Below are 27,784 nucleotides of genomic sequence, written 5' to 3'. Positions count from 1 at the left end.
ACATTTTAGGCAGTGTTTTTCCCCCTAAGTTTTTGGGAAATGCAGCTCCCAAGGCATTGCAGTAACTTCTTATTACTATGCTAAATAAAGCCATTTGAAGGTTTCATGCCCTCAAAAAGCACACCAGCAGCTCTGAGACTTGAAGCATTTCTGGTTGTGCTTTGGTCTAAATAGAGAAAAAAGGTTAATCTATTACACTGGGAAATAAATAGGAGAAAATGGAAAAAAAATGCTTAAGAGGAGAAAGTAGTGAATTCGGTTACAAAACAAAAGTAGAACATGAAGTTTGAGCATGAACATGGAGAGAGCATGCAACCTCTGTGAATATTATTTCATTCTTCATTTGTTAGAGAAGGGTTATTAATATATAATATTAACTTTACAGTATTTGCATGTGTTTAGTGACAGCTTACCAGTTTTACTTAAGCTAAGATTGCTGTGAATGACCATTTAAAATGAAAACAGGTGTCAGAAATTATCACTTATTTTGTGCCTTTAGATTATTTCTTTTTATTTTTAAAAATCAGTTTTTTCATAATGTCAGCTCCTCCAGCTGGGCACATCAGTACAGGACCTCAGCCCCGTTACTGTGTGCTGAGTACAAAGACCAGTGGTTCAGACTTGCTTTTACAGAGACAGGAACCAACCTCTTGAATCTGAAAGAGAATACAGAGCAGGGGTAGACTTTGAGGGAATTGGAATTAGATTAAGGGTTTACATTTGCCATAACAGCTAGAAAGAAGAGACAGAAAAGGATGCAAGCATAATGTTTGGACATGAAGCAGCAGCCCATGAGATTTAAAAGGCCAGCTGAGACCAAGCACATAAGCACTTCTGCAGTCCTGAGCCCACTATTGCCTCCAGCTTAATCGAGCACAGTGTTCCCTGCATTCATGTTAGAGAATGTGTCATTGTGATACTTGTGGCTGTAATTACCAGGGCTTGTAGTGACAGGACGAGGGAGCAACAGAGTTAAACTGGAAAAGGGAAGATTCAGGGTAGACATAAGGAAAAAATTCTTTACAATGAAAGTGGTGAGACGTACAAACAAGCTGTTCAGAGAAGTTGTGGTAGCCCTATCATTGAAAAGTGGATAGGGCTTTCAGCAACCTGATCTAGTGAAAGATATCCCTGCCCATGGCAGGGGAGTTGGGTTAGATTATCTTTAAAGGTTACTTTGAGCTCAAACCATTCTATGATTCTATCTTAAACTAGTTTTGACAAACTTTTGGTTGTCACAGGGCATTGTCACCTGCAAACAGTTGGTCCAAAGTAAAGGTCCAGAACAACATCCCAAGATCTTGCTTTCTTCCTCCCCCTACTTTGCTGGGAAACAAAAAAAAAAGTCTCTCAGGGGTTCTATTCATGAACAATAGAATTGTATTTCAAGGGCAGATAATTACTTCTCAGGAGACTGCATCTTCCTCATCTGCTTGGATTTGTTTAGACTCTGGGATCCATGAACTGTGTCTGTGGGAAAGTCAATACTAAGCTCTAACTCAACCTTACAGCTCTCATGGCATGTCCCTTAGTTGTGGCTCACATGGCTGAGCATACAGAAGGCTTAGTCAGTGCCATCCATGCAGGAATGGCCAGACGCAGCCTGACCTTGTGGAAACAACATGTTTTCATCAGAGACAGACAACTTTCTGGCTGTCGGATAGATAATTGTTAACATCAAAAAAAGTATTAGAAAAATACTTTAGAAAATACTTATTAGAAAAATAATGTTAATTGCAAAAAGGCTCTTCTGATTTCAGTAAATAACATTAACATCTATTGGCTGCTTAACATTGCCCGTTTGCCTTTGGCATGTTGGGATTTATCTTAGCCTAGTGTAATAAATGGAAATGTCACCATTTAATTAAATGGCTCCAGGTCAAATTCATCCAGTGCTTACTCTGTGTTGAGGTTCACAGCAATAGAATTCTTTGCATATTTTCAGAACAAATTCTCTGTCAGTGTTGCTAAATTTCTGGTAATAGTTTGTGTTGCATAGCTTTGTGTAATTTTTTGGTAAACTAACGAGTGTCATGTCAGTGATTTATATTTAATAAAATCAATATCCTATTAGTAAGTACAAAAGAAGTGTGCATGAAAACAAAATGCTTTAGGTTGTTTATAAAACAGTTTAAAATGCTTTGTAAAACTGCTGAAGTGAATTAATGTTTTCTGTCTTTTTTCACCAAGGAGGTTTCATGATTATAGATAAGAGAAGTTAACTTCAGGATGCTAAAAAGGAAACAGAGTTCAAGGGTGGAAGCCCAGCCAGTTACAGATTTTGGTCCTGATGAATCTTTGTCAGACAATGCAGATATTCTATGGATTAACAAACCAGTAGGTATCTCTTTCTGTAATTACTAATTTTAAGTGAAGTGTAAGTTGAATTGTTGAAATATGACTTCCACAAAAATTCAGAATTAGATATTAGTCAGAAAATAGTTTTGAACTATAGTTGCATTGCGTACCAGTTAAATTTTTGAAAAACATGAAAGACTAAACAAAATAGTTTCTTTTGGCTATTCCAAAATTAGGGATGATCAAGCAGTATTTTCCAACCAGTTCATCTGATTGATTCTTTTAAAACAGCCATCCTTTCAAGGTTTCTGGTTCCTAACATGTTTGTTTAAATTACAAGTTCATAAAAAATTAGCTTTTGAAAAGGATATTAAAAGGAGGATTTCGTTGCTCAAGTGGTAGCCATCAATAAGCACTTTGGATTTTCAAATATCTCCTTTTAAAACATTTATGAACATAAAAGTGTTGTTATTTTGGTTGTTTATTTTGAAGTACAGCTCTCATTTTTCTCATACCATTTAACCTAAAACCTGCCTTGAGAAAAAGAGAGGTGTAAAAGTGTCTGGCAACTTGAAACTGGGGAAAATTTCATTAGGAGTGGAGTTATTAATAGACTGTACAGTATTAAGAAAATGTCTTTACCATGTAACTATATTTGTTATGAATTAATTATTTATTCAGGAGTGAGCATGGATTCAGGATTCCAATATTGTGAATAATTTCTGGTTTTGCAGAGAAGACATTTTCACATTTCTCTTAGTGTATAATTTTTTACTTTTTTAAAGCAGGAAGTAAAATATTCTGAAATAATACCTGTTGCTATCATTGCATTCATTTAAGAAAAACATCATCTCATTTGTAGCAAGGATGCCAGATCTCCTCAGCTTTGCTGCTGAGTTTTAACACCTAAAACTATTTAGCATGAATTAATATATGGCTGTTGTCTTGTCAGTTATTTAAGTAGAGTGTTTGTATTGGCTGCTGTAATAAACTCAAAATGTCATTGCAGATAAATATATGATGGGTATTTACCTACATTTCTCATCACACAACGCACGAGGTTCTCATGGAATAATTTTTCTTTGTCATGATGATGGACTACTTGTATATTCCTTAGTGTTTGTAATGCTGGCACTTTACTGTGTTAGAGAACAAGTTTTGTATACTTATGTTAATTGTTTCAGTTGAAACAAGGTTCAAAACAAAATGGATGTTAAAGGGATGGTGGAGATCATTCATAAGGTGCATTCTGCTTCTAAATGATTAATCTGAGCTCAGAGTATGCAAATGATAGAACTATTCAATTCATATCATTAGATCAGATATCATTAGATTTAAGTGAGTGAACAGTGAGTGTTAAATTGGGTAGCTGTCTTTTGGATATCAAAAGGTCTGAGGTAGACTGTAAATGAGTCTAGAATTTTTCCCTAGATGAAAAATTTTGATAAATATACTTCAGGTTTTTTTGTTTAAAGATTTTTTTCTTGCTGAAGTATCTTTTCCTTTTTGTTACAATAGGTAAGACCTTACTAAATATGATTCATTATACTTGCCTGACTTCAAGATGTTTCAGTCATATTTTGATTTAAAAGGAAAAAATCCAACCCTAAACCTCCATATTGATGCATTCTGCATTTTAGTTACTTGTCCCTCTCTGACTGGCAATGAGGAGTGGAACTGAGTCCTAATTAGTAATAGAAATGAACTGTTCTCCTATAGCAACAAAACTTGATTGGAGCAAAAGTGAATCCTGAAAGAAGTAGCTGTCTGTGATATAGTCTCTTTTATATTTATTCTTTTTATATTTATTATTTTCATAATCAGAAGGTAGCTTTGAGTCCTGTGACTCTCATTTATTTTTTCTGAGTTGTGAACAGATTTAAAAATAATTTCTTCTTAAGTGGTGAACTAAAATTTTCCACCAATATCTTATTTAATCCATCCTCCAAACTTCAACTAATTCTACCTATTGTCTACCCATAAATTTGATGGGTTGCCATTTGAAAAGAAATTGAATTACAAGTGCCACAAAGTAGAAATTATAGAATCCTTATTCTCAGTTTCTTGGCTCTTAATCCATGTTTTCTGACTTATACAACCTCACTAACTAACTAATAAAAGTATATACATGTCTATATATGTATAAGTAATTTAGGAGTGCTTACTTTTGGTTGAAGACCTTTTATATGTGGATTGTGATGTAAAATGACACAGACATGGGTTTACAAAAGACTGCCAGGATAAGATATGGAAACTAAATATATGAGGGTTTTTTGAACATCAAAGCAATCTTGTAATATCTCCTGTTTGGGTTTTGTTTGTTTTTATTTTTTTCTTCAGTGGGTGCACTCTTTACTACGAATTTGTGCCATCATCAGTGTTATTTCTGTGTGTATGAACACTCCAAAAACCTTCGAGCATTATCCGCCTCTCCAGTATGTGACATTTGCTCTTGATACTCTGTTGATGTTTCTTTACACTGCAGAGATGATAGCAAAAATGCATATCCGTGGGATAGTTAAGGTAAGCATTTAAACAGTATTCTCTGTGTGCTTCCAGTGATCTGAATGTATGCTAATAACATTTGGTATTTGTTTTTTAACTTGCCAGCTCTTCTTGCTATGATTGTTTTTAACTGCAGGCAACACCATGGCGTATAAACTGAAAAGACAGATGGATAAAGATGTAGCTTTACTGCATATTTAATCCCCCCAAAATGTAATGCAAGCATTCATAGTAAAGGTTTCCTATTAAGAAAACAGATAGTTTAATTTTATTAATAGAAAGAATTAAAGGAAAAATAAGCTACATACACATTAGCAAGAATTATTTTGTAAATGTCTGTTGGTCCATATATGACTTAGAATTTTGATTTTCATTTCATGTGGATGGATGTGTTGTTGTATGTTTATTTTACCTAAATAAGAACAGGAGTCTTACTGTGAGCTAGTTGATAAAGTGATCTTGGTTTGAATTTTTTTTACCTTGATATAGTCCATGTTGGTAAACAAAATACTTCTCTTGTCATATGACTGCTGCTGTTGCTGGGCTAATTTGTATAAGTGGATTGGAGGCTGCAAAATTGCAGAATATTTTAGAAATCATTATTTGGTACCATTATTTTATTGATTGTTTCTAGTCTTCTGCAAAAAGATACAAATTTGGCTTTCATGTACAAAATCCACTTGCATACCTTACTGACAATGCAATTATGGCACTACTGCACATAATAGATAATGTGTGTTATGTTATCATTGCCTTTAATTCCTTAAATGTCTGGTGACTCCAGAGATATCTGTACTTAAGATCTTAATTTTTTCTGAGTTTGCAGATAGCAAACTCAGAAAAACTGAGCTATTGTGTCATCACACTTAATGAATATTAATAGTAAAAGTTTGTCAATATTAATATTTAGAAAGTTACTGAAATAAGATGATTCTGAGAAAGTCATCATGGGTTGTGTAAAGCCAGAGTAATCCTTTGTGAAGTGCTGTTTCTTGCTGCTGTCTGAGCTCTCTTGTTTAGAGATGTCCATGAAGAAAGTGAAGATGTGGACACAGGATTATGCATAGGGAATTAGTGACCATCGTGAACATTTGAACAGTGTGGGAATAAAAAGTTACTATTACAACCAGAACAGCCTTTGCAGAAAAAAGGAAATGTAGATATTAATGCAGAGAGAGGGGGGGCCAAAAGTGTGACTTTTGTACAAGGCTTGATTTCTGATCTTTTGAATATGTAAATACCAATTTCACTCACAGTGAACACCTAGGGTCTATGAAAGATATAAAGATATGCTGCTGCATAGCCTGTTGTCTTTACTGGGTTGTTTAAATTTGTGGGTTTGTGAGAATGAATATTAAGGATTGCTATTGTCCTTATGATGGACTTTAACTTGCCAGAAATTACCTGGGAGCTGTACATAGACGATACAACCTGGGCCAGAAAATTCTTAAAAAACCTGGATGACAATTTTATGGAACAGGTCCTAAGAGAGCTGACTCAAAAGGATGCTCTCCTTGATGTACTGCTTGTCAACAGAATCGATCTGATGAATGGAGATCAGCAGCTGTCTTGGCAAGAGTTTAAAATCTCTGTTGACAAAAGGAAAAATGACAGCAAAACCTCATCTCTGGACATGAGAAGAGCAAACTTTAGGCTGTTCAGGGAATTAGTAAGTGAGGTCCCTAGGGAAAATGTTTTTTGCAGGTGCTGGGGTCCATCTGTTCTGGTCACTTTTTAAACATCATGACCTCATGAAACAGGACCAGGCAATTCCCAAATGTCAGAAGTCAAGCAGACTTGGCTTAACAAAGTTTTCTCTTGGAAATAAAGCAAAAAAAAAGAAAGATGTATGACCAGCAAGGTCAGGTGACATGGAAAGATGTGAAGATACTGCTTGTCACTGTGGGGAGAAAATTAATGTGCCCAAGATCAGCTGGAGTTAAATCTGCCAGAACTGTGAGGGACAATAAAAAGAGTTTTTTCAAGTATATTAATAGCAATAGGAAGTGTAGGATAACATCAGCCTTTAACAGGATGAGAATGGTCCCCTCACAAACAGGGACATGGAGAAGGCAGAGGTGTTTAACACATTCTTTGCCTCTGTGTTCAACATGGATGATGGACCAAGGGGATCTCAGCCTCTGAAGTGGAGACCATGACTATCAGAATGATCATCTTCCAGTTGTCCCTGAAAATATTCAGTATCTGTTGCTCCAGCTGGATCCCTACAAATCTATGAAGCCTGATGGGATATAGCAAAGAATCCTCAAAGAGCTGCTTATGTCACCAAAAAACCTCTCACGATGATTTTTGAGTGGTCTTGGGAATCTGGAGATGTCCCAGCTGACTGGAAGCTGGCAAATGTTGTCCTGATTTTCAACAAGGGCAAGAAGGAGCATCCCAGAAACGACTTGCCTTTCAGGCTTACTTGGGTGTCTGGTAAAGTTACGGAGAAGATTATTCTGGGAGGTATTGAAACACACCTGAAAGACAATGTCAGCACAGCTTCGTGAAGGGAAAGTCCTGCTTAGCAAATCTGATTTCCTTTTATGAGAATGTAAGCCAGCTAGCTGATCAAAGGAAGCCATTGGATGTAATCTTTTTGGATTTCAGTAAATCCTATCTCTCACGGGATTCCTCTGGACAAAATGTCCAGCACACAACTGGACAAACAGATCATGTGATGGATGAGCATCTGGCTCATGAGTCAGGCACAAAGGGTTACAGTGAATGGGGTGACATCAGACAGGTGACCTATGACTAGTGGGGTTCCAGAGGCTCCTCAGCTCTGTGGCCTTCAACATCTTCATTAATGACTTCGACACAAGATTGGAATAGATACTGAGCAAGTTCACAGATATTACAAAACTGGGAGGAGCTGTTGCCTCCCTTGAGGGCAGGGAGGGCCTGCAGAGAGGCCTCAACTAAATCAGGGGCTGGGCAATCACAACCCATATGAAATTCAGCAAGGGAAAGTGCTGGATTCTGCACCTGGGATGGGCCAACCCTGGATGTACAGTACAGACTGGGAATGAGATGCTGGAAAGCAGTGCCATGGAAAGGGACCTGGGTGTCCTGGTCTACAGAAAGCTGAATATGAGTCAGCAGTTTTGAGTACTACATTATAAGATATTAAACTATCAGAGAGTGTCCAAAGGAGTGCAACAAAGATGATGAAGGGCCTTGAGGGACAGACTTATGAGAAGTGGCTGAGGGTACTTGGTCTGTTCAGCCTGGAGAAGAGGAGACAGAGGGGAGATCTCACTGCAGTCTACAACTTCTTCATGAAAGGAAGAGAAGGGGCAGATACTGATGTCTTTTCTCTCTGGTAACCAGTGACAGACCTGAAGGAATGGCCTGAAGTTGTGTCAGGGGTGGCTTAGGTTGGATATTATCATCCAGAGGGTGTTTGGGCACTGGAACAGGCTCCCCAGGGAAGTGGTTGCCAGCACCAGCTTGACAGAGTTCAAGAGGAATGGACAGTATTCTCAAGCACATGGGGTGACAGGGCTGGGAATTGGACTCAGTGATCATTATTATTCCAACTCAGCTTATTCTGTGATTCTGTGATAGACTAGACTAGACTAGACTAGAATAGAATAGTTTGAAGGGACCATTGGAAGGGAACTACAATCATAATCTAGTCCTACTGCCTGACCAATTCAGGGCTGACCAAAACTTGAAGTATTTTGCTAAGTACACTGTCCAAATGCCTCTTAAGCACAGGGTTTGGGCATCAACCATCTCTTTAGGAAGTCTGTTCCAGTGTTTCACTACCCTCTTTATGAAATGCTTCCTAATTACCAGTCTGAACCTTCCATGACACAGCTTTGAACCATTTCCATGCATCCTGTCACAAAGAAATCAGCGCCTCATTCTCCACTTTCTCCCTTCAGGAAGCTGTAGAGAGCAACAAGGTTTTGCCTCAGCTTCCTGTTCTCTGAACTAGACAGACTTGGAGTCCTTAGCTGCTCTGCACAGGAGGAACTTGTCTCTGATTCTTGTAGATGAGCTTGTCTTTGAAGTATGTATGATGAGTCTGGGCATGTAAAATTGACAGCTGTCTGGAGTTGGTCTCATTGCCTCAATTCATGTTGTAAATGTATCAATAACAACACAGATAATTTCTTCTGTGCACTGATATTTTGCTCTTCATTTATTAGATAAAAGTACAGTAAAATAGATTAGATATAACCACTGTTATGCAAGGTGAGTTTAAGTAGAAAATGGCTGCATTTATTGTTATTTTAACAATTGAGGATTTGCTTAAAACTTAATATCTTTTAGTATTCATCAGTAAATATAATTACTCTGAAATTAAGTGCCTTCTTTGGTGCCATTTGGGGAATTGTCTAAGAACAATTTAGAAGTAAGGGACTTCCAGAGGTCATCTGTCTGATCTCCTGCCCAAAGCAGGTCCAGTTAGATAACATTGCCCTTGGCTTGGGTTTTCCAGATGAATCTCAGACTCCTCCAAGGATGAAAATTCCACAAGCTCTTTAAACAGCCAATTCCAATACTTTACCAACCTTATGCAAAAAATATTTCTGGTAATTTTTAATCAAAATTTTCCATTTTTCTTTAAATGCTGTTCAAGGAATAATCTTTTTTAGTGAATTATTTGACTTATTCTTTGAATTATTGTTTCTAGGGAAAATACTAGTTTAATATTATAATTTTGCCAAGGGCATATTGATCCATGGACTGCCAAAGATAGTGGCAAATGAAGTAAATAAGGCACTGCTTAGAAACCTATTAGCATTTATTAAAGATGTTTGTATATGAAACCTCTTTATATAAGGCAATTTTTTACTGCAATGTTCTAATTTATATGAATTCAAGACTTTTAGTGAGTGTAGTATCAATTAATGCATTGCAATATGATTCTACTGAACTTTACAGTGAATCAGTATTTCCATAAATGCTTGAGGAATTGAAATGCTAAGAAAACCTTTGAACCATGATTATGCAAAATTATAGTCCAGCAAGAAACCTAATTTATGTAGAAGTTAGGCACCTTCCACTTAAGTCCCAATTAATAACAATGTAAGTATAGCTGAGCTAGGAAGATTTTGAAAATGTCAAAGTAACTCCTTCTGAGGACAAATGAAAAGTACACTTCTATTGCTTTCCAGGGCATTTTAGAAAAGAAAAGTAGTTTCTGAAACTGGTAGCCTTTTGTCTGTAGAAAGTTTCCCTTTTCCATGTGTAAACTAAGTGACAAAAGAAACCAATGCCTCCCTCCAAAAGTTTTCTTATCCCAGAAGAAAAGTTAAAGTGAAATCTTGCAGTGGTATTGTGTCTTTTATTACTCGTGTGTTCTTCTGGTTTATTGTTGCTGTGCTTGTAAAATCTGTCCAAACTTTGGGCTGCCCATGCAGCTACTGACACATGTCATGAACAAGTGAACTAATGCTATTAATACATCTGTCTTTACTTTGAAACTTGTATCTGAAAAATTAAATTCAGGTTGTAATTTCTTACTGGTTGAAATATCATTAAAAACAATGTTCTAGGACAGTCTGCCTAATGTTTGTCTCCATTGTTAAGTACAAGCAGTAAGAATTTGCTGTGGTTTGTTTGTGAAGTTTTATGTGAGACTGAGACAGAATTAGAGCAAGTCAGTTTGTTTCTTAGGACATATTCTTATGCTTGCATTCTAAACAATAATCTATATTGAATTAAAAAAAACATTATTGAAGAATGATGGCTTGGGATAGTAAATGTAATAAAAATGTAATAGTTAAAGCTAGTTGCATATTTGCAAATGTGTAGTTAAAGCTTGCTGAATTAAATTTGACGTTGGTATTTTCATGATCTTTTCAGTTCAGAATTCCACTTCCTTCAATCGATCCTAGATTTGTTCTCATGCTCTTTAGTTCCCAGAATGTAAACAGGGTTCAGTGACTCTTTGGTTCTGATTCCTGTCATGTTTCATGCTCCTTGGCCAGAAAGAGCTTTGGAAGAATCAGCTGCATTAAGGAAGTATTGTCTGTCAAATGAAAGCAGATCAATCTCCTTCATTTTATCATCAATAAAATTTAAAGTGCTTTCCAAATTACATGCAGTTTATGTCTGCTGCATAACTTACTGATTGATTGGCAGGCTTCTGAGAGCACCATGAAGGAACTACTCTTTGGGTCTGTCAAAATAGTTCATGAGTCAACCTGGAACTTAACTGACAAGTCTTATGGTCTCTCAGAATCAAAGTTCACATTGATGTGCCCACTCATATGTCATTTAAGAGCATGACTGTATGTGCTTGACATACAGTCTGTTTTCTGATTCAAGGAAATTTTCATAAATTATACCCCCCTTGAAAAAGGAGCTGGGGTGGAATTGAAGAAATGAAGGATAACTCTCAAGCCTAAAACAGATGTGTTGTTAGATGAGCATTGGACTTCTCAAAGAAATAGAGCATCCTAACCTGTGACAGAAGGTCTTTATTTTTTTTAATCAATAGAATGAAAAACTTACCTTATGCTTTCTAGTAATGCATCTTCTGAAGGTCATCTCACATGGTTAAGGACACCTTACTTTAAAGGTATCTTTTACATTTATTAGAAGTATTTATTTTCAGCTTGTGTATGGGGAGACAGAAATATTCCAGGTAAATTGCTTATATTAGACACAGTTGCACTGGTGGCATTATGTATAATAAAATAACCAAAGAGGAAAATGTGCCAAAAACTGTAACAAAAAGGAACCAAGTAACAGTTATCTCAGATGATAATTCAGCCTTTAGGGAATGAAAGATGAGTGCATATAGTTTCGTTCCATAGACACTGTTAGGGTATATGAAATTTTCTTCATTAGACTGCATCCCCCTTGCACCTTCTAATCACTGTCAGGATGGTATGAGTGAACCTACACTGAAATCTTGTTGTGAAAAGAAGGCATGGTTTATCCTATCCTCCATTAAGAGAGTTACATGGTAAAAAAAAAAAAAAGTGAGTGTTCTTTCTCCTGTCTGTTAAAAAAGCCTCTTTGACACTTAATGCTGAAAATGAGAATTTTTTATACAACACAAGCACTGCGCTGAATTTAATAGAAATATCCTATTTTTTACTGTGCAGTTGTGACACATGTCAGCTAACAAATAGGATTGCAAAAAGTCTTAAGTAATGGTCCTTAACATTTTCCCCATTGTTAAATCAATTACATTTACAGCAAAACTTTTGTACTAACTGAAGTAGTTGTGAGTAGATTTGTCAGAGTCTCATTTCAGTAGCACTGTGTGCTCTTCACTGACTTAAGAACTTTGCAAGGGGCAGAAGTGAATGGTTACACCATTAGCTTTCTGCATTCTTGGTGAATTCAGACAGGAACTGGAGCTAAGCTGCTTCTGCTACCAAAACAGTCTCAAATAGATGGGAGCACTTTACCTTGCTTCTATCTAGTACTAAAACCAACAAAATACTTAGTTAACTGAAATCAGTGGCTTCCAGCATGTTGGGTTTTTCCAGGCAGCATTTGTCCTGTTCAGAGAGAACATTTTCCTCATTGTTTCTTCATTATTTTTCTCATAGGTGCTTTGGTTGCTGTGGTTGCTGTCTGTCTGCTCAAGAGGAGAGAATTGAGGATGGAGCTTGCAAAAAATAGATTTTTTGGCTTGAAATAGTAAAAGAAAAATAATATTCATCAGCACTAACTTGAGGGACTGCAGGGGTCTGAAATTAGTTGTTTGTGTCTAAAGTAGGCTCTTTCAGAGGATAATTTATCTGAGGTTTTTTCCCATTGATAGAAAGGGAAGCTTAAAGCACACAGGCTAACACTTCACCTGTAGGTATCTCCCAGTCAGCAATTTCTCTAACTCATATCAGTGGAAAGGTGGGGACTACAAAAAGTATACACACAATGTGATGCTAAATTATTTTTAACATTTATGGCATTAACTCATTTATGCTTAAATTAATTTCTTCCATAATCATCCTAATTCATAACTTTGTCTTGAGTTATCAGTTACAGATCTGATGTTTACTGCACTTGATGACAAGTTTCTGTTTTGTGTTCTTTTCAGTAGTTTTAATTAACATGCCATTTTTATCAAACAAGAATGGAGAAATTACAGAATTAGTTTAATCTTTCTGATAAGTGATTGAAATATTAATAGGATTATGGTGAAACACTGTCAAGGGTGTTTCACCAGCTTACCAGCTTTTGGTAACTTTGTCAAGGGTATTTCTGTTGCATTACAGACTGAAAAGAGAAGATTGAAGTTTTGAAATTAATTTTACTCCACGACTTTAGAAATGCCACATACCCATAGTTAATAAATGAGTTAAGGATCATGAAATTGCATTCTTTTCAAGGGTGGGATAGTAAAACAGAATACGTGGGTCTTGTCATCCAGCAATAATGTGGTCTGATGTGCTTATGATTTCTATGCTGAAAGCTCTGTCTCAGGATGTTCTCACAAACAAAATTGAGAACCTTGACCTTGAGGGTAGGGACATAACCAATGGAATCAGTGGCAAGGATAAGAAAATCTTGGGATGCTTTGACTAAACAGAGTGAAGGGGTAAAAATAGAATGAGAAAACTACTTACTTGTGGTCATAAAAAGCTCACAGAGCAAACACAAAAAAGACCATTTGTCATAAGATTTGAGTTTCTGTTTTACCCTATGCTTTGCAATTATAAGATGAAAACTACTTATCCTTGTTAAAAATTCTTTTCAAAAACAGATGATACTAAAATACACACATATATATATATAGATATACGTATATTAAAAAATGGAATTTTATACTGTCTATAATGTTGTTGGAAACCTAGATGTGTAGTGCAGGTCCCATGTTATCCTGTGCTGGCAAATAATAGGTTATTTTTAATTGTTTAAGAACTTAATACTGGAATATTTTAGTGTTGGAGCTGTGATTGTTAGTTTTAAATATTATTTTATATAAAAAGTATTTATATCCATTATTTGAATACGAGAGCCTACAAAAGTTGATTCTTCTGTCTCACCTTTTTCCTGTGTTTGTTGCTGCTTTGTTAAGTGTCTACAGCCATCGTAAGGACATCTGTTCCCAGGCTACTGGGATTGTGTTGCTCATAAAATACTCTGCTGCTGTTTCCAGTCACAGGAAATTAAAGAAATTAAAACTGATTATCATGAGGAAAAGAAATTGGAAGTTGCCTGCAGCATGCTGCTAGTTGGGTGTTACTGCCTGTGGGCCAGGGAAGGTTAGAGACCATGGCTCTGGAATATACGCACCTGTTTCTATGGTTACTTGTGTCTGGTTTATTGGAGTGTTTATTACAGGAAAGTAATGACTCATATTACACAGTGGGGCTTTTTGCACCATTTTTGCATTAACACATTAGAAAATCAAATGCATTTAAATTACTTGGTGAAAGTACATAAGCAGTATTTCTAAAATAAAAATGGTATTTATTCTAATTGGTCAAGGGGTCATGGAAGTTTTTAGTGAGAAATTATTCCGGGGCATGGATTGAATTATGTGTCCATATAATAAAATACTTAGTGACTTGATGGTGATCAAAATTTAACCTAAAAGTTACTAAGAAAAACTGAATTTCACTGAATTTCATAATGTAGCTAGAAATATACAGACCAATTAGATGAACAAAACTTTACTTTTTGGTAATGTTATTTTTTCTGTCTCCAATAGCACTTTCAAGGATTACATTCTTGTTACTCTTCATGAGAACAGCTTTATTGAGGGATATTTTAAATGTATTACTTCATGTCAAAGTAAAATGATACATTTATCGGGAAAGCAGTGAAACCAACATACTGGATAACATGTTTTCAGGTAGCAAGAGAGAGAAATTCATTCCTAATGTGCCTTTCTGCATTGAAATTGGCATTTTCAAGAAAGTCTGCTATAACTAAAAAATTCTATTTTATTTTTCTCCCATGTTGTCTTCTCTCTTAATTTGAAAGGATCAAAATAGACATGAAGATAAACAAACCTTAATGCCATCCAGATCCCTGTTGAAAGGAATAAGAGCATTTCTGGGCAGCTGTATTTTCACGAAAATGATGAAATTTATGTGGGATTTTTAAGGGAATAAGCCGAATGTAAAATTGGATTTCACAGTATTGTGTTTTCCACCATTAATATAAATATGGATTTCTTACAGCTATACTAGGATTTTTGTTTCAATAAACTTTTCCTGGTCTCTGTAGCAAAAAAAAAAAAAAGTATTCTTCAGCATTTTATAATGCCAATTACCAAATGATACAATCCTCTTTCTGGAAAGTGCCTCCTTCTTATGTATTCCAATCCTCATCATTGTGGATTTTTTTTTCTGTTGAATGAAAGCTTTGAATGTCAATCATAAATCAGAGTTTTGTCATGTTAGATGAGACTATTTGCCTATCAAAACTTCCTGTTCAGCCTCCAGGCAATATTTGATACTGCAAATTAAAAGCTTTCACCTTGAAACATTTGGATCCCAATCTGCCTATTGCATCCACCATAAACACTGGAGCTAGGGGAGGGCAGAATACTGCTGAATGAAGCACAGCAGTGTTTATTTCACATCACCTCTCTGAGACTGCAGAGTACTTCCAAGAATGACCAGATGTCCATGCTGTGGAACTAGATGTAGAACTGGAGTTAACCCCACAAAACTGGCATTTGGAGGAGATTGGCTTAGATGTCCACAACTAGGCAACAGGCTGGGTTGGTAGGAACCTGAAGAGATAGTCTGGACCAACCTCTTGCTCAAAGCAGGGTCAGAGTTCTTTAGTCAGGGTTTTGTGAAATTGAGTCTTAAGTATTTCTAGCAAAAAACATGCTAACATTTCTCTGGGCAACACGTTTGGGTGTTTGACTGCTCTCACAATGGAGATTTTTTTTTTTCTGTGTGCTTCCTGGAAACAGTGAGTGCTCCACCATGTAGGGGAATCCTATTAATCCTCCTGATCAGCCACTTTCAGATTTGCTGAACCCTTAAGATGTTCAGGGAAGCCAAGTCAGCTAGTAAGGCAATACCTGGGGCACTGAATACAGATGGCTAATGAGCAGATGGAGAGGGAAATGAAATTCAGACTTTCAGTGCAGTAACCCATAAACTCTCTGCAGGGCATGTTGGCACCCAGCTGCAATGGTAAAGTGGTTTATCAGGAGAGCAGCCATATAATATAGCAGCAAAGCTCCCTTCCTCAAGGGTTTAGGAGCCATATTTCTGTTGGGCATTAGCATCTCTTCTCTAGGGGCTGGATATGAAGAATGTGCCCAGAGGCTCTCAACAGTGGTCAGTCCAAAGTACTTGACACTGGGTTGAACTGAGATGCTCTAAAATTTTGTGGGTGACACAGGTGGTCTGGAAGGGAAGGTATTCCCTTCCACTGTATTGTGGAAACAGTTATTCCCTTCAATACTTTCATACTTCATGAAGTGAGTTGGGTAACACATTGATGCTTGTCCCTGGTTTGGGGTTGGGGGGGGCTGTGTGCTCTTCTTTTTGTTTTGTGGGGATTGTTTAACTTAACAGTTTTGGTTTAAAACACCGTTTTTTAACTCTTACTAATTCCCCCACCCCATTTTTTTTTACAGAAAACACTGGGATTATTATAGGATTATTAGCAAGTAAAATGGTCCTTGTTTGTCCATCTAAAGTCTTGAGTTTTGCTTCACAGCCAGAATTGTTTCTTCCTTTATAGACTTTTTGATTGGCTTTTTTTCTGTTAAAAACAACATATGAAATGTGAACACTATAGTTTAATATCCACCCAGTATGATATGAAACATGAAATCCTAAATTTGGTATAGTTAATTACATATATTAACAATAATTTAGTCTGCTTTAAAAACAGGTTTGAAACTGTTCTTTAGTGAGTAGTTCTTTAGCCTTGTATCTTTATTGGTGTTTCCTAAACAATCTGAAAATCTCAACAAATTCAATTCAAAATCAATTATTGTAATGATTGCAAAGGATGAAGTAGTGGTTCTTTAGTGATTATAGGGTTTTTTGTAATAATCAATTGAAACTATGTTGTTGCGTGTCCGTAGCATGTGTGGCATCATTCTCTTACCCAAAGGACTAGCAAGAGCTGTGTTTCATTGTATCAATTAAAAACAGAGTAATTTTGAGATTTGTGCTGTAACATCGAATGATTTTTTCTTTTTTTCTAGCATAGAACAGAAGATTACTCTCAATATTACATTATCTATTAGAAAAAAGATAAATTATGTACTATGGAATGTGTTACTTAAAGCATCTGATGGTGGAGCAGTTCAGTACAATGCATGAGTAATTACAAATTGAACTTGTTTAGTTCAGTGATGATAAAGTTATGATATTATACTTGTAGCCATTCAGAGTTAATTTTTACACAGAAATTGTAATTCCATTGGCTGTTTCAAGTCAGTTGCTGTTATGTGAGTATATTTTCCTTCTTTATGAATGAAGATACTTTATGATAAAGAAGACATGCAGAAAATGAGAAGTTGTGTCATTCCCACATACATACATTGTTTCTTTTTTCCCCCTAATACAGAGTTTTAGGGTAAATATATTTTGGGTTATTTTGAAGTGATCCTATCACTGTTGTAGAGGACAAACTTAGAGGTGAATCACCCATTTAAAATATTTCAGTTTTTCTTTAGTTATTAGCATGGTCCTAACTAAGCCATTCACAATTGCTTTTGTTTCCTGCCCTTTGTTCGACACATGAGGACATTAGTGAAATAGTTTTATTTTGAGAGATGGAAAAGGAGAATTGAGAACAGTCAGATGCAGTTTTCCTTCTTGATTAGGCCATATTTCTTCATTGTCTTTACTGTGTGAGTAAAATATTGAAAGTGTTTGGCAGTTTGGATTGGCCATCTTGTTCTGCTACTAAGCCAACTATAAACTGCAGGTTTTTAAGTAAATAGGAAAAGTTTGAAGGTGAAACAAAAATGTAAGGAATGTATGCATAGTCTGTGACCAGGTAGGAGATACATACCCTCTGTGAGTACATTTGTATCTGCATATGCAAGGAGAGAGAGGTCAGGCAAGGTGCTTCCTTGAGCTCTGATTTAATTTTGTGTCCCACTCAAACCTCTGTGCCCTGCAGTGTTTGTGTGGAGTCAGAGAGTGGGGGAGGGAAGGTTGGTTTCCCTAACTCAGCTGCACTCTCTCTTCTAGCTTGCTTTTTCTGTTATAATGAACACAGCATCTGGAGGGGAAAAAATACACTCCCAAATTCTTAATTCCTCTATTCCTTCTATTTCATCCTGTTCTCTTTTTGTCGCTCCTAAAATCTCCAGTAATGTCAGCCTCTGCACGTTAATGCTTGTTTGTAGTGCTTTACAAAGTAGCCCACGGGATGATTGGAAAGATGCACCAGAGTTGATGATGTGCTTTGTTTACCACTACCTGCACATGCAGGACCCAGTAATCATCATAGAATGGCACAGTAGCTCATTGTTACTGATCTTGCTGGTCTCTCTGTGTTGTCATTATAGTGCAAGAGGGCTATTGTCAGTACATTGCAAAGGTTCTATATTGCTAGAGTTTCATACCTCCTTGATGTTTCTTGTTGGCAGCTCCCCTAAGCACTAACTCTTCCTTGTCCTCACAGCAGCCAGCTGACTTCAACTCCCCTCAGCCAACCAATCCACTCTTTTATAACACTCTTCTAATTGGCTACAGGTGTGGCCTGTTAAAATCAGGCCTGCTCCTAATCTTTAATAATTAACCCGGCTGCAACTCTTTAGGGAATAAGATTACTTTCTATACTACTTTTACTTAATTATATTCTATTCCCCTACATCTCTGCATTCTTTCAGCTATCCTGTTTGTCAGAGACTGTGAGGAAAAGTGGGAGACTGGGGTTCTAATGAGAGATCTAACACTGCAGGGTTCCTTTCCAAATGATGGTAAATCTGATTATTCAGGGCAAATATCATATTACTTCTTTTATTTAGCTTTCAGACAGGGTCAGCTGGAAAGAGGCAGGAGGGAAGGGTTGAGAGAACAGGTTGTAGTCAGGGATGAGAGGGAAACAAAAATTTCTGAAGGTAAGCAAGGAGGCAGAGAAGGCTGTTGATTTGCAGGGATTTGCTATTCATCCCAAGGTGTTCCTGAGGTGTTAAGAGACAAGCAGGGCAGAAATGACCTTGGGCATGTCTGTGCTATCATCTAGCTAAGCTGTCTACCTTACCACTGAGATACTGAAATCACTTGAGAAAATTAGCAGACAAATAGATTGCTTTATGCAGTTTGGGGATTAATTTAATAGAGATTTTGTTTTCAGCAAGGTTGATAATGAAATAAACGTTTATTAAAAAATTGCAGTCTGTCTAGTCTTCCTTTCTCATATGAGATAAACTGTAATGGCTCTCATGGAGTGACTGCCTCAAGTGTTACTAGTTCTGTCTGTAGTTCTCTCTGTATTTTGTACTGACTCACATTTTCAATGCGTTAGGTCTTAATTTTTTTCCCTTGTGAACTTGTATAATGATTGTTTAGGGCACCTAATATTGGCTATAGGCATTTTATCTTTAATGTGCTCAGCACAGTTGAGAAAGTGAATCTTCCGACACCTTGTGGTGCTTTATTTTGGAGGAGTGGCAAATGAATTTGTTGTCTAGATAGGCTGTAAATTGTGTTGCTGGAGAAGTTTTCAGGACTTGCTGTGCACATCAAGAATCCGCTCTCCACTGTAGGCAGTAGGGAGTCAGCAATTTTAATGACTTTAAGAGGTTTTGATTAGTGTGCAAGGCTTCTTGTCTACAGTACTAATCCTTCATGTTCTGGAATAGTGCATTCAGAAAAAATGCTAAATGAAACTTCATCAATAATTCTCAGATTTCAGCAGATACAATGGAAAAAGGTTGTGGGGTTAACACATTGCAATACTTGAGCTATTTTAGGTACAATGTCACCAGAGGTATTTAAATGTCATTTATTTGCTGTCATTGACCATGAGCATGGTATTTCAGCCTGAAGATTTTTTTCAAATGTGAATGAAACTCACTGTTCATTGCTATTAATAAAAATTCTAGCCTGTGTTTAGCCAGAATTAGATTTTTCATGGAAGTAGCACCTATATTCTGATTTTTGCATTAAGCAGAATGTGGTCCTGCCTTAAAAATGCTTCCAATAGCAACTAACATCCACATGTCAATAGACAGTATAAAAGCATTAAAGATTCCCTACCACATCCACTGCCAGACAAGCAGCAAATGACATTAATAGGATTTAGCTAAAGCCTCTCTACATCAAAGTGAAAAGAGCCAGGAGCTCCCCTAAAAGGAGTAGTTTCTCCAGATGTAATTCAGGTGTGCTGAGTTTCTGTGGGTGATGCTGAAAGCTGCCCTTACTGGGAGGGTGTGGTGGTGGATGCAGGCTGGGTGTGACAGTGAAGAGCACTAAGCTGCTGCAGCAGCAGCCTAAATGGTGAGAAGACTGGAAAGGGTCATGACATCTTCCTTTGTAAAGAGAAAGCAGCAAAGCTGCTTCAATCATACCACATCTATTGTGGAGAGAAAAAGCAGTTTCTAAAAAAAGATTTGGCTTTCAGGGAGAACTTGGTGGGTTATTCAGAGGAGGAGGGTGAATACAGGGACTCCTGCCTAAGTTCATGCTCAGATCTGCACAGCAAAACTCAAGGAAGACTTTTTGTTTAGACAAAGGGTGCTTAAGAGGAGAAAAGTAATTTTCAAGGAGTTCTTCAGCAAGAGAAAGACCAATCAGCATTTTTGTTCAGAGCCACAATTGAAGGACTCAAGTAGCATGTTGATGTAAATCTCATTGGAGATTTGTTCCAGAGAAAGAGATTTAGAGTGTGAGTAGCTGATATCTGTGGAGAAATAATATGTTTCTGCTTCGCAGGTACTGAGCATAACCACTAAATAGTTGAGTTCTCTCAGTCCTGAGTGAAGAGTTACTGATTAGTAACTAATAATCAGAGTTTATGTGGGGAACTAAGTCTATTTTCTTCAGGAATGACAGGCTAGAATTATGATGCAAAAGTTTCTGTTTTGTTGCTTCCCTGATTTGCAGTCTTCCTCCTCATAGTTCTTGAATTGAGAACTTTAACATCCTTATGTGTTAGAAAATCTTTGTCTGAAAATAGTGCCTAAGTTCTCTGTTCTCTACTTCTGATTTGAAAATCACGTACTGTATTTTCCTGATTCCCTAACAGTTCACTTCTACCCTGAAGAATTTTTGCAGCTGAAATAAATTTTTAAAATGTATTTTGTCTCTATTTACACAATATATCATGCTGTCACCTACTGCAAGAAATAATAAATCATTTTTAGGATAGTGGATGTCACTGAAAATATTAGATTAAAACCAAACATCTTGTCTGTGCTTTTAAAATCAATGATAATGCTGAGAATTTAAAAAAATATTGAAATAACTATAACTGAGATAAAGAAAAATGTTTATAAAGCCAGGACTCACATATGAGGCCAAAGTCCAGTAATGGCTTTCAAGATTCTTGAGACATGACAATAATTTTTCTCCAATTAGAGCTGTGAAAAGTGGATGTCAAACATTGCCATTTGCACCTGGAAGATCACTTAAGAGGACCCAAAGAGCATATAAGACAGGGAAGACTTATTAAATCTGTGGGAAACTTCATTTAAAAAGGTGTGATTTTGTGCCCTGAGATGCTCTGTCTTTTTCTCTGCATATGTTTCTACATGAATGGGATATCCACTTTCCTTAGGTGTATTTTTGTCTAGTCTCCCTTTCAACAAGCTTCATCTCTCTACATGCATTTTTCCCCAACTTCCTCTGTGCTCCACGAAGTACACAAAGCCATCTAACACTCAGCCATAATCTGTCTAATAAATGTATATATTTTTAAGTTCAGTGTTTGAAGTGTCAGGGATTAGCAGCCCAACAAAGAAGTGTTTTTATAGCTTGTAGTAGAGGGCCTGTTTTTATAGCTTCCAGTAGAGGGCATGTTGTCAGGAATGGTGTGGAACATGAGGATATTGAAACATGCAAACTGGAACAGAGGTTGAGAATAGTGCAGAATAAAGGAAACTGAGCTCGGATGCAGAATTCTTCTTGCTGCCTTTTAGGAGTGATCTCTGGATTGGACTGTCACCAAAGCCATGTTCTTATGTTACAGTGGTTACTGTCAAGTGCTTTTGAAATAGCAAGGCTTCTCCAGAGCATGCAACATGATTGAAAATTTACGAAAAAATGAATGTAAAATGATACTGATTTAATTGAAGCTGTTCAACAGTACTGAAATAATTGAATAGCACAATGCTAGATTGCCAGCATTTTCACTGATCTTCCTGTGTAAATATTTTATAATGGAAAATACAATGGAAAAGTAAGTCCAGTGTTCATTTTTTGTGTGATTTTTGATTTACAGCAGTCTTTGTAAGGTTTTTCTGACACAAACTTAGAAATATCATGCAAGAATGAAGTTAGTATTTATTCACCCACACAATGTGTATATGTTTCCAGTATATTCTGATCCAGATACTAGTCTTTTGGAGACTTTGAAAAGTGGCCTTTTAAAAATGCACAGGAAGAGCTGTGCACTTTTAAAGAGCTCTTTTAAGAGCTCTTACTAACGATGTTTGTAAATTCTGACAATAAACAAAAATTAACCTCTTAGCTTTCCTTTCTTGTAGGGTGATAGCTCCTATGTAAAGGATCGTTGGTGTGTGTTTGATGGATTCATGGTCTTTTGTCTTTGGGTGTCACTGGTTTTACAGGTAATCGTTACACTTCCTTTTACAATGAATAGTTCCTTAATTGTGAAAAATACATGGCCCAATCAAATAAATGTGATTTGTGGAAGTATACTTGTACATGGATCAAATTGTTTTAAAAAACCATGCTGAATTCAACAGATTTATAATTGCACATTGCAGCATATCTATATTAGTAGTAGAATTTATCTTGATTATTTTTTCTTATTTGATCTGAAGCTTGTTAAGATAAACCCTGTGCAGACAGAAGGAGAAAGAGGATCTTCAGAGAGACATTTCTCTCTTACTCCACATGACAGTTGTGCTCATTTCCATCCAGTGAGTCTAGTAGGTGCCATAGTGACTATCTCAGGCACCTAAAGGGAGAATTATTCCAATGGTAGATGTGTGCCATTCTGTAGTTGTAATGATATAGTGAGTGGAGTGGTTTCATACAGTGTCACTCATACCTAACAAACCATTTTCCAAAACTCATAATAAAGCACAATGAAAAAAACCCAAAACATTTGAAAGCAGTTTGATAATTTTTTATAAAGCAAGGAACTTGTACTTTTTCCAAAAAATGGCAGCGTTAAGGTATAGGGGAATTTTTGTCCTGCAAATCAATCAGTCCTTAACTGTAGCAGGTTTTCTGGGAAAGAACAGATTGAAAACTGTGACATTGAGCTTACAATAACATAAGGATTGTAAAAGTTCTGTAGTGATTGCTGTTAGGCACTTATAAAATTTCTGACAAATTTACCACACATTGTAATTTTCTGCTTTTTACACAGGGGAGACTTTGGTACATCTCGTACACATGCAGAATGAAGGTTGATTGTTACAGATAAGAACTGTACATTACCCAGTTTATGCATTGCCAGGTTCCCTCTCCATTTTCTTAGTACTTTGAACAAACATTAAATCAAGCAGTTACTCTCTGAGAGTGAGAGACAAGGATTAAAACAAGATGTTTGCACCCAATCATTCAGTCAAATACTCTTTATTGAGTGCATAACCTGTCAGTGTATTGAAGAAATGGTTCCCTGTCCTGTGCCTTGGCTGAAATTTATATTGTAAGTGGAGTCTAGGAGATCATGTACAGTTTTGTTATGCACTTGGAATTAAATGGAGAATTTATAAACATGTTGCAACTTATAGGCAGTCTGTGTACATGTACTGTTATATCACAGTAAAAACCTTAGTGCTGTGCAATGTTAACAGATACTGATTTTCATTTTGGAAATATATTAATACTTCCAGCAATGTTGTGAGAAATTTGGGGTAAGACTGGCACAGAAACAGGCAGCTGGCACAGTCTTCTTGAGTTGTTTGAGACTCAAACATTATGAACATGGGCAGAGTATATTTTGTGATTTTCATCAGGGTAATTTAGAAGTGAATTAAAGTATTTGGAAATACTTTTCTTTCTAATGAGTGTGGTAGAAATAAACTGTAAAGTAATCCAAGATTGCAAATTAAAATAAAAAACATGTATAGTATTAATACTTTTAAAAGCTCTGAAAGTGAACACAGGTGCAGGACAGGGTTTTCAAGACAAACTTGATTCTTTTTTTTGTAGGTGTTTGAAATAGCTGAAATAGTTGACCAAATGTCACCTTGGGGCATGTTACGGATTCCACGACCACTCATTATGATTCGAGCATTCCGAATATATTTTCGTTTTGAACTGCCAAGAACTAGGATAACAAATATCTTGAAGTAAGTAAGGCTGTTGTCTGAAAAATATCAGAGCTTATTTAAGTTTTGACTTAAAAGACTGACTGTATAGTCAATCAATGACCCTTCATGCTTAATGGGCATTTTTCTCCTGAGTTTTAGTTCTGGCTAAAAAATTCTTGCTATTTTCTATATTTAGGGAGTCATTAAGTTTTTTAGAAAACAATCAGAAATTTCAAATGTTTAAATAAATTTTTAAGTATTTTTGCTAATAAATGTAGCAAGCAATTTTCAATGAATGGCAGTAAATTCTGTTCAATGAATATGGCCATTTAATAATCGAAGTGAATACCCTTAGTAGGGTAATATTTATAAATAACATTACATGAGCATATGCCCTGACCATTCCAGTTGCCAGTGTGCTTATATTGGTGTGTATACAGATAGGAAAAGAAACACATGTAAGTCTGCTTGGTACAGCATGTAATGGCAAAAAACATGTCATGGTAATGTGAAAGAGGTTTTGGTCTTTATTCGGTATCAAGTTTATTTCATTACTGTATCTTATCTGTATGAGTCATTAAATACTATTTTACAAAAGCCAGATTTTGCACATTTTATTTGGGTGTTTCTCCCACCCTTTGCAGTTTTCAGCTGGTTTAATTACCCTGACTTAGGGACTTAGAAAAAAATCACAGCCCCGTTTTCTATTTGTGCACAGGGTGAGAGAAGTTTTAAGGAGAAATGTTTTGCAGGATGAAATACTGCTCTCTTTGCATGAGCATATTTTCTATTCTATAGATTCTATTCTTTTCAGAGGAGGCTTCTCATTGCCTGTGCTTTCAGTGACCTGTTTATCTTTTTGCCAGGCGTTCTGGAGAGCAAATATGGAGCGTTTCAATTTTCCTTCTGTTCTTTCTTCTCCTGTATGGGATCCTGGGTGTGCAGATGTTTGGAACTTTTACATACCATTGTGTGACTGACGACACACAGCCAGGGTAAGTTCACCTGTGCAGGCATGATGTGGGCCTGTTCTTTCATTGCTTACATTTTATTTAGTTGGCATTAGTAGATATAAAATGTTCTTGATAGATTAAAAGCAGTCCAGCAAAATGCACTAAGGCAAATTGAGGAAACAAAAGTAGTAAGAATTAGGAAAAATACAAATTTTAAATGTGACAGAGAGGTTACAATTTGTAGCATTTGGCTATGGTCTGACTTAGGGGGCTGAGTGACTGTGTATGTTGAGTGGGGCAGGGAGGTGACAGAGCAGGAAAGCAGAGGGGACTTTTACAAAGAGCGTTGCCACTTGAGGCCGACCTGGGTCACTGATGATTTATCACCTTTTGCACTCTTCTTTCTTTCCCTAGAATGTCTTTTTATGGGCCAAGACCTAAAGACAGCCTAGAATCATACAATCACAGAATAGTTTGGGCTGGAAGGGACCTTTAGCAGTCATCTGGTCCAACCTCCCTGCAATGGGCAGGGACTTCTTCAACTAGATCAGGCTGCTCAGAGCTCCTGTCCAACCTGACCTTGCATGTTGCCAGGGATGGGGCATCTACCACCTCTCTGGGCAACCTCTTCCAGTATCTCAGGCCCTTTCTGAAGTAATAATTCTCTGTGACCTGATGCTCTGAGTCAAAGACCCTTTTTTGCCCAGCCTTTGCAAAATACTGATGATAAATATTTTATGCTGGTGATTGAGTATACATCATGTTCTTGATTCAACATGTACTTAACCACAGGATTATCTCAAAGTACAATGTAGCCTCTTGAGTCACTGAGATGGCTCACAAAATCACAGATACTATGCTTACCTGTCCTGTTGAATTGAGGGTTTGACTGTGTCCTTGAGTACCATTACATTGTGAGAAACATATTGCATCTGTTTCTTTGTTTGGTCCCTGTTCCTTTGGATAGGAAGATGTTGGCTCTGGAGTTGTGGCCTTTATTTTATTCAAAATTGGATCCTTTTATTCCTCTTTTGAATTTGTCAGAACATAAAATTAATAGAGTAAGCATTGTAAGAAAGCAAAATACCACTTAATCTGCTAGTGAGCTGAATAAAATTTCTAATGATTGCAACACTTTGTGTTAAAGCTTTTTCTAAAATAGAACCTAAAAACTATCAAATATAAAATTAGAAGCAGCAGGTACAAAAAAGGTTATAAAATCATTTGAGAACATGCTAGACCAAATACCAAAATATGGTATTTTGTTATATTAAAAAGAAAATTACTTTGGGACATTTTCCTAATTATATAATCAATGATATAGTAAAATATGGAGCTGATCTTCATATACTTCATGCAGATATGTTCTTTCATTCTAACTATTCCTCTCTTTTTAAGAGAAAATCTTTATAGCACAGATATTTTGACAGCTTCCTGTAGACATAGGGACAAAAATTCTTTGTAAAAAATTTGCTTGTAGTAATGAGAAAGTCTGCAATTCTGTGAGTTATGGAATGTTATTTAAAAAAAATTAGTGGAATACACAGTGCAGGAAAGATTGGTCATCATGTAATTGCTTGTGTCACTGAATATAACTTTTCCTTGAAATCAGCAGAAAAAGATGAAACGTGACATCATAATGTTTGCCATATGGAAATTTAATTTTGTAACTTTGGTGCTGCCCATAAAATTCTGTTAATTTTTTCTGTACATGTCAGGCTGCTCTCTGAATAAGCATTAGTATTTTTTTTCAAATGGTATACAGAAACACTTCAATTTTAGGTTTTTGAAAGGCTGGATTACAGGAAAACCTTAAAAGGGACAAATATCCAGTGTATAAAATGAAATTTAAAATCTGCCTAAATAGGTTAAAGTTGGAAAAGTCAAGTATGCAGAACAGAGGGAATTTCAGACGTGAGGTTGAATATCTAGCCTTAACTCCTTTTTCTTTCAATATCAAGTATATGTTTTTAACTGTATAAGTATTAGAAATCTAATTTAAGTTACTTTTAAGGTTCCTGGGATAGGCACCTTCAGTAAGCAGTTAATCACTTTTGCCATCTCCAGACCAGACTTATAATTTTAAATGGGCTCCCATGATTGTGTATGATGACTACAGTTACACTGGACACCACTTTTTTCCCTGAAAGTTGTTCCTCCAATTATTCTGATGAATGGTGCTCCTCCAAAGAAAAAGATACTTTTTTTCTTTGTTATTGACATGTGGATGTATACCTCAGTTTTGGCATACTGTTCATTTCTACTTTGAAAATACTGATTTCCTCTTCTTGTCTGTAATACTCATCATTATATGTTGTGAAGACTTACACCTATTTGTTCCTGTTTTAAATTTTGAGGAATGTAGTGCGAAAGCTCAGGTTGGAGTTAGGGTGGGCCTTCTTCATATAGATCAGGACTGACCTTTCCTGGAGTTAGCTCCAGAATTTATAATTCCCACCATGGGCTAGAAAAACAAATATAGAGAAAGAAATAACAGTTCTGGTGCAAAAAGAGGCCAATATGGACAGATATTGGTCCAAAATATAGTTAGAAAGAAGGGGACATGTCACTTCTGAATCCAGGAAAGTTTATTAGCTGGGATGTAATAGAGCACAAAAGTATGAAAATTGCCTTGCCAAATTTTACTTTTGTCTTTGAGGTTCAGTTTCTCAATTTTATAATGAGGGTTAAACATTCTTCTCAGAGGTTGAGT

At 36.4% G+C, this 27,784-nt stretch overlaps 1 protein-coding gene across 1 annotated transcript in view; it reads left to right on the top strand.

Annotated features, from left to right (window-relative positions):
* NALCN (sodium leak channel, non-selective) overlaps positions 1 to 27,784 on the top strand; it is a 227,383-nt gene that overhangs the window by 7,634 nt on the left and 191,965 nt on the right. The window contains exons 2-6 of the mRNA XM_066545152.1: positions 2,191 to 2,337; positions 4,639 to 4,821; positions 22,376 to 22,459; positions 24,018 to 24,157; positions 24,985 to 25,113. Of these exons, the coding sequence (XP_066401249.1) occupies positions 2,230 to 2,337; positions 4,639 to 4,821; positions 22,376 to 22,459; positions 24,018 to 24,157; positions 24,985 to 25,113 (644 nt within the window). The 5' untranslated portion in view covers positions 2,191 to 2,229. The remainder of the gene's footprint in view (positions 1 to 2,190; positions 2,338 to 4,638; positions 4,822 to 22,375; positions 22,460 to 24,017; positions 24,158 to 24,984; positions 25,114 to 27,784) is intronic.

Source organism: Molothrus aeneus, chromosome 2, assembly GCF_037042795.1.
Source record: "Molothrus aeneus isolate 106 chromosome 2, BPBGC_Maene_1.0, whole genome shotgun sequence".
Classification (NCBI taxonomy): Eukaryota; Metazoa; Chordata; class Aves; order Passeriformes; family Icteridae; genus Molothrus; species Molothrus aeneus.
The sequence above is the reverse complement of the archived record's forward strand: the minus strand, read 5'-3'. Positions and strand labels throughout refer to the sequence as shown.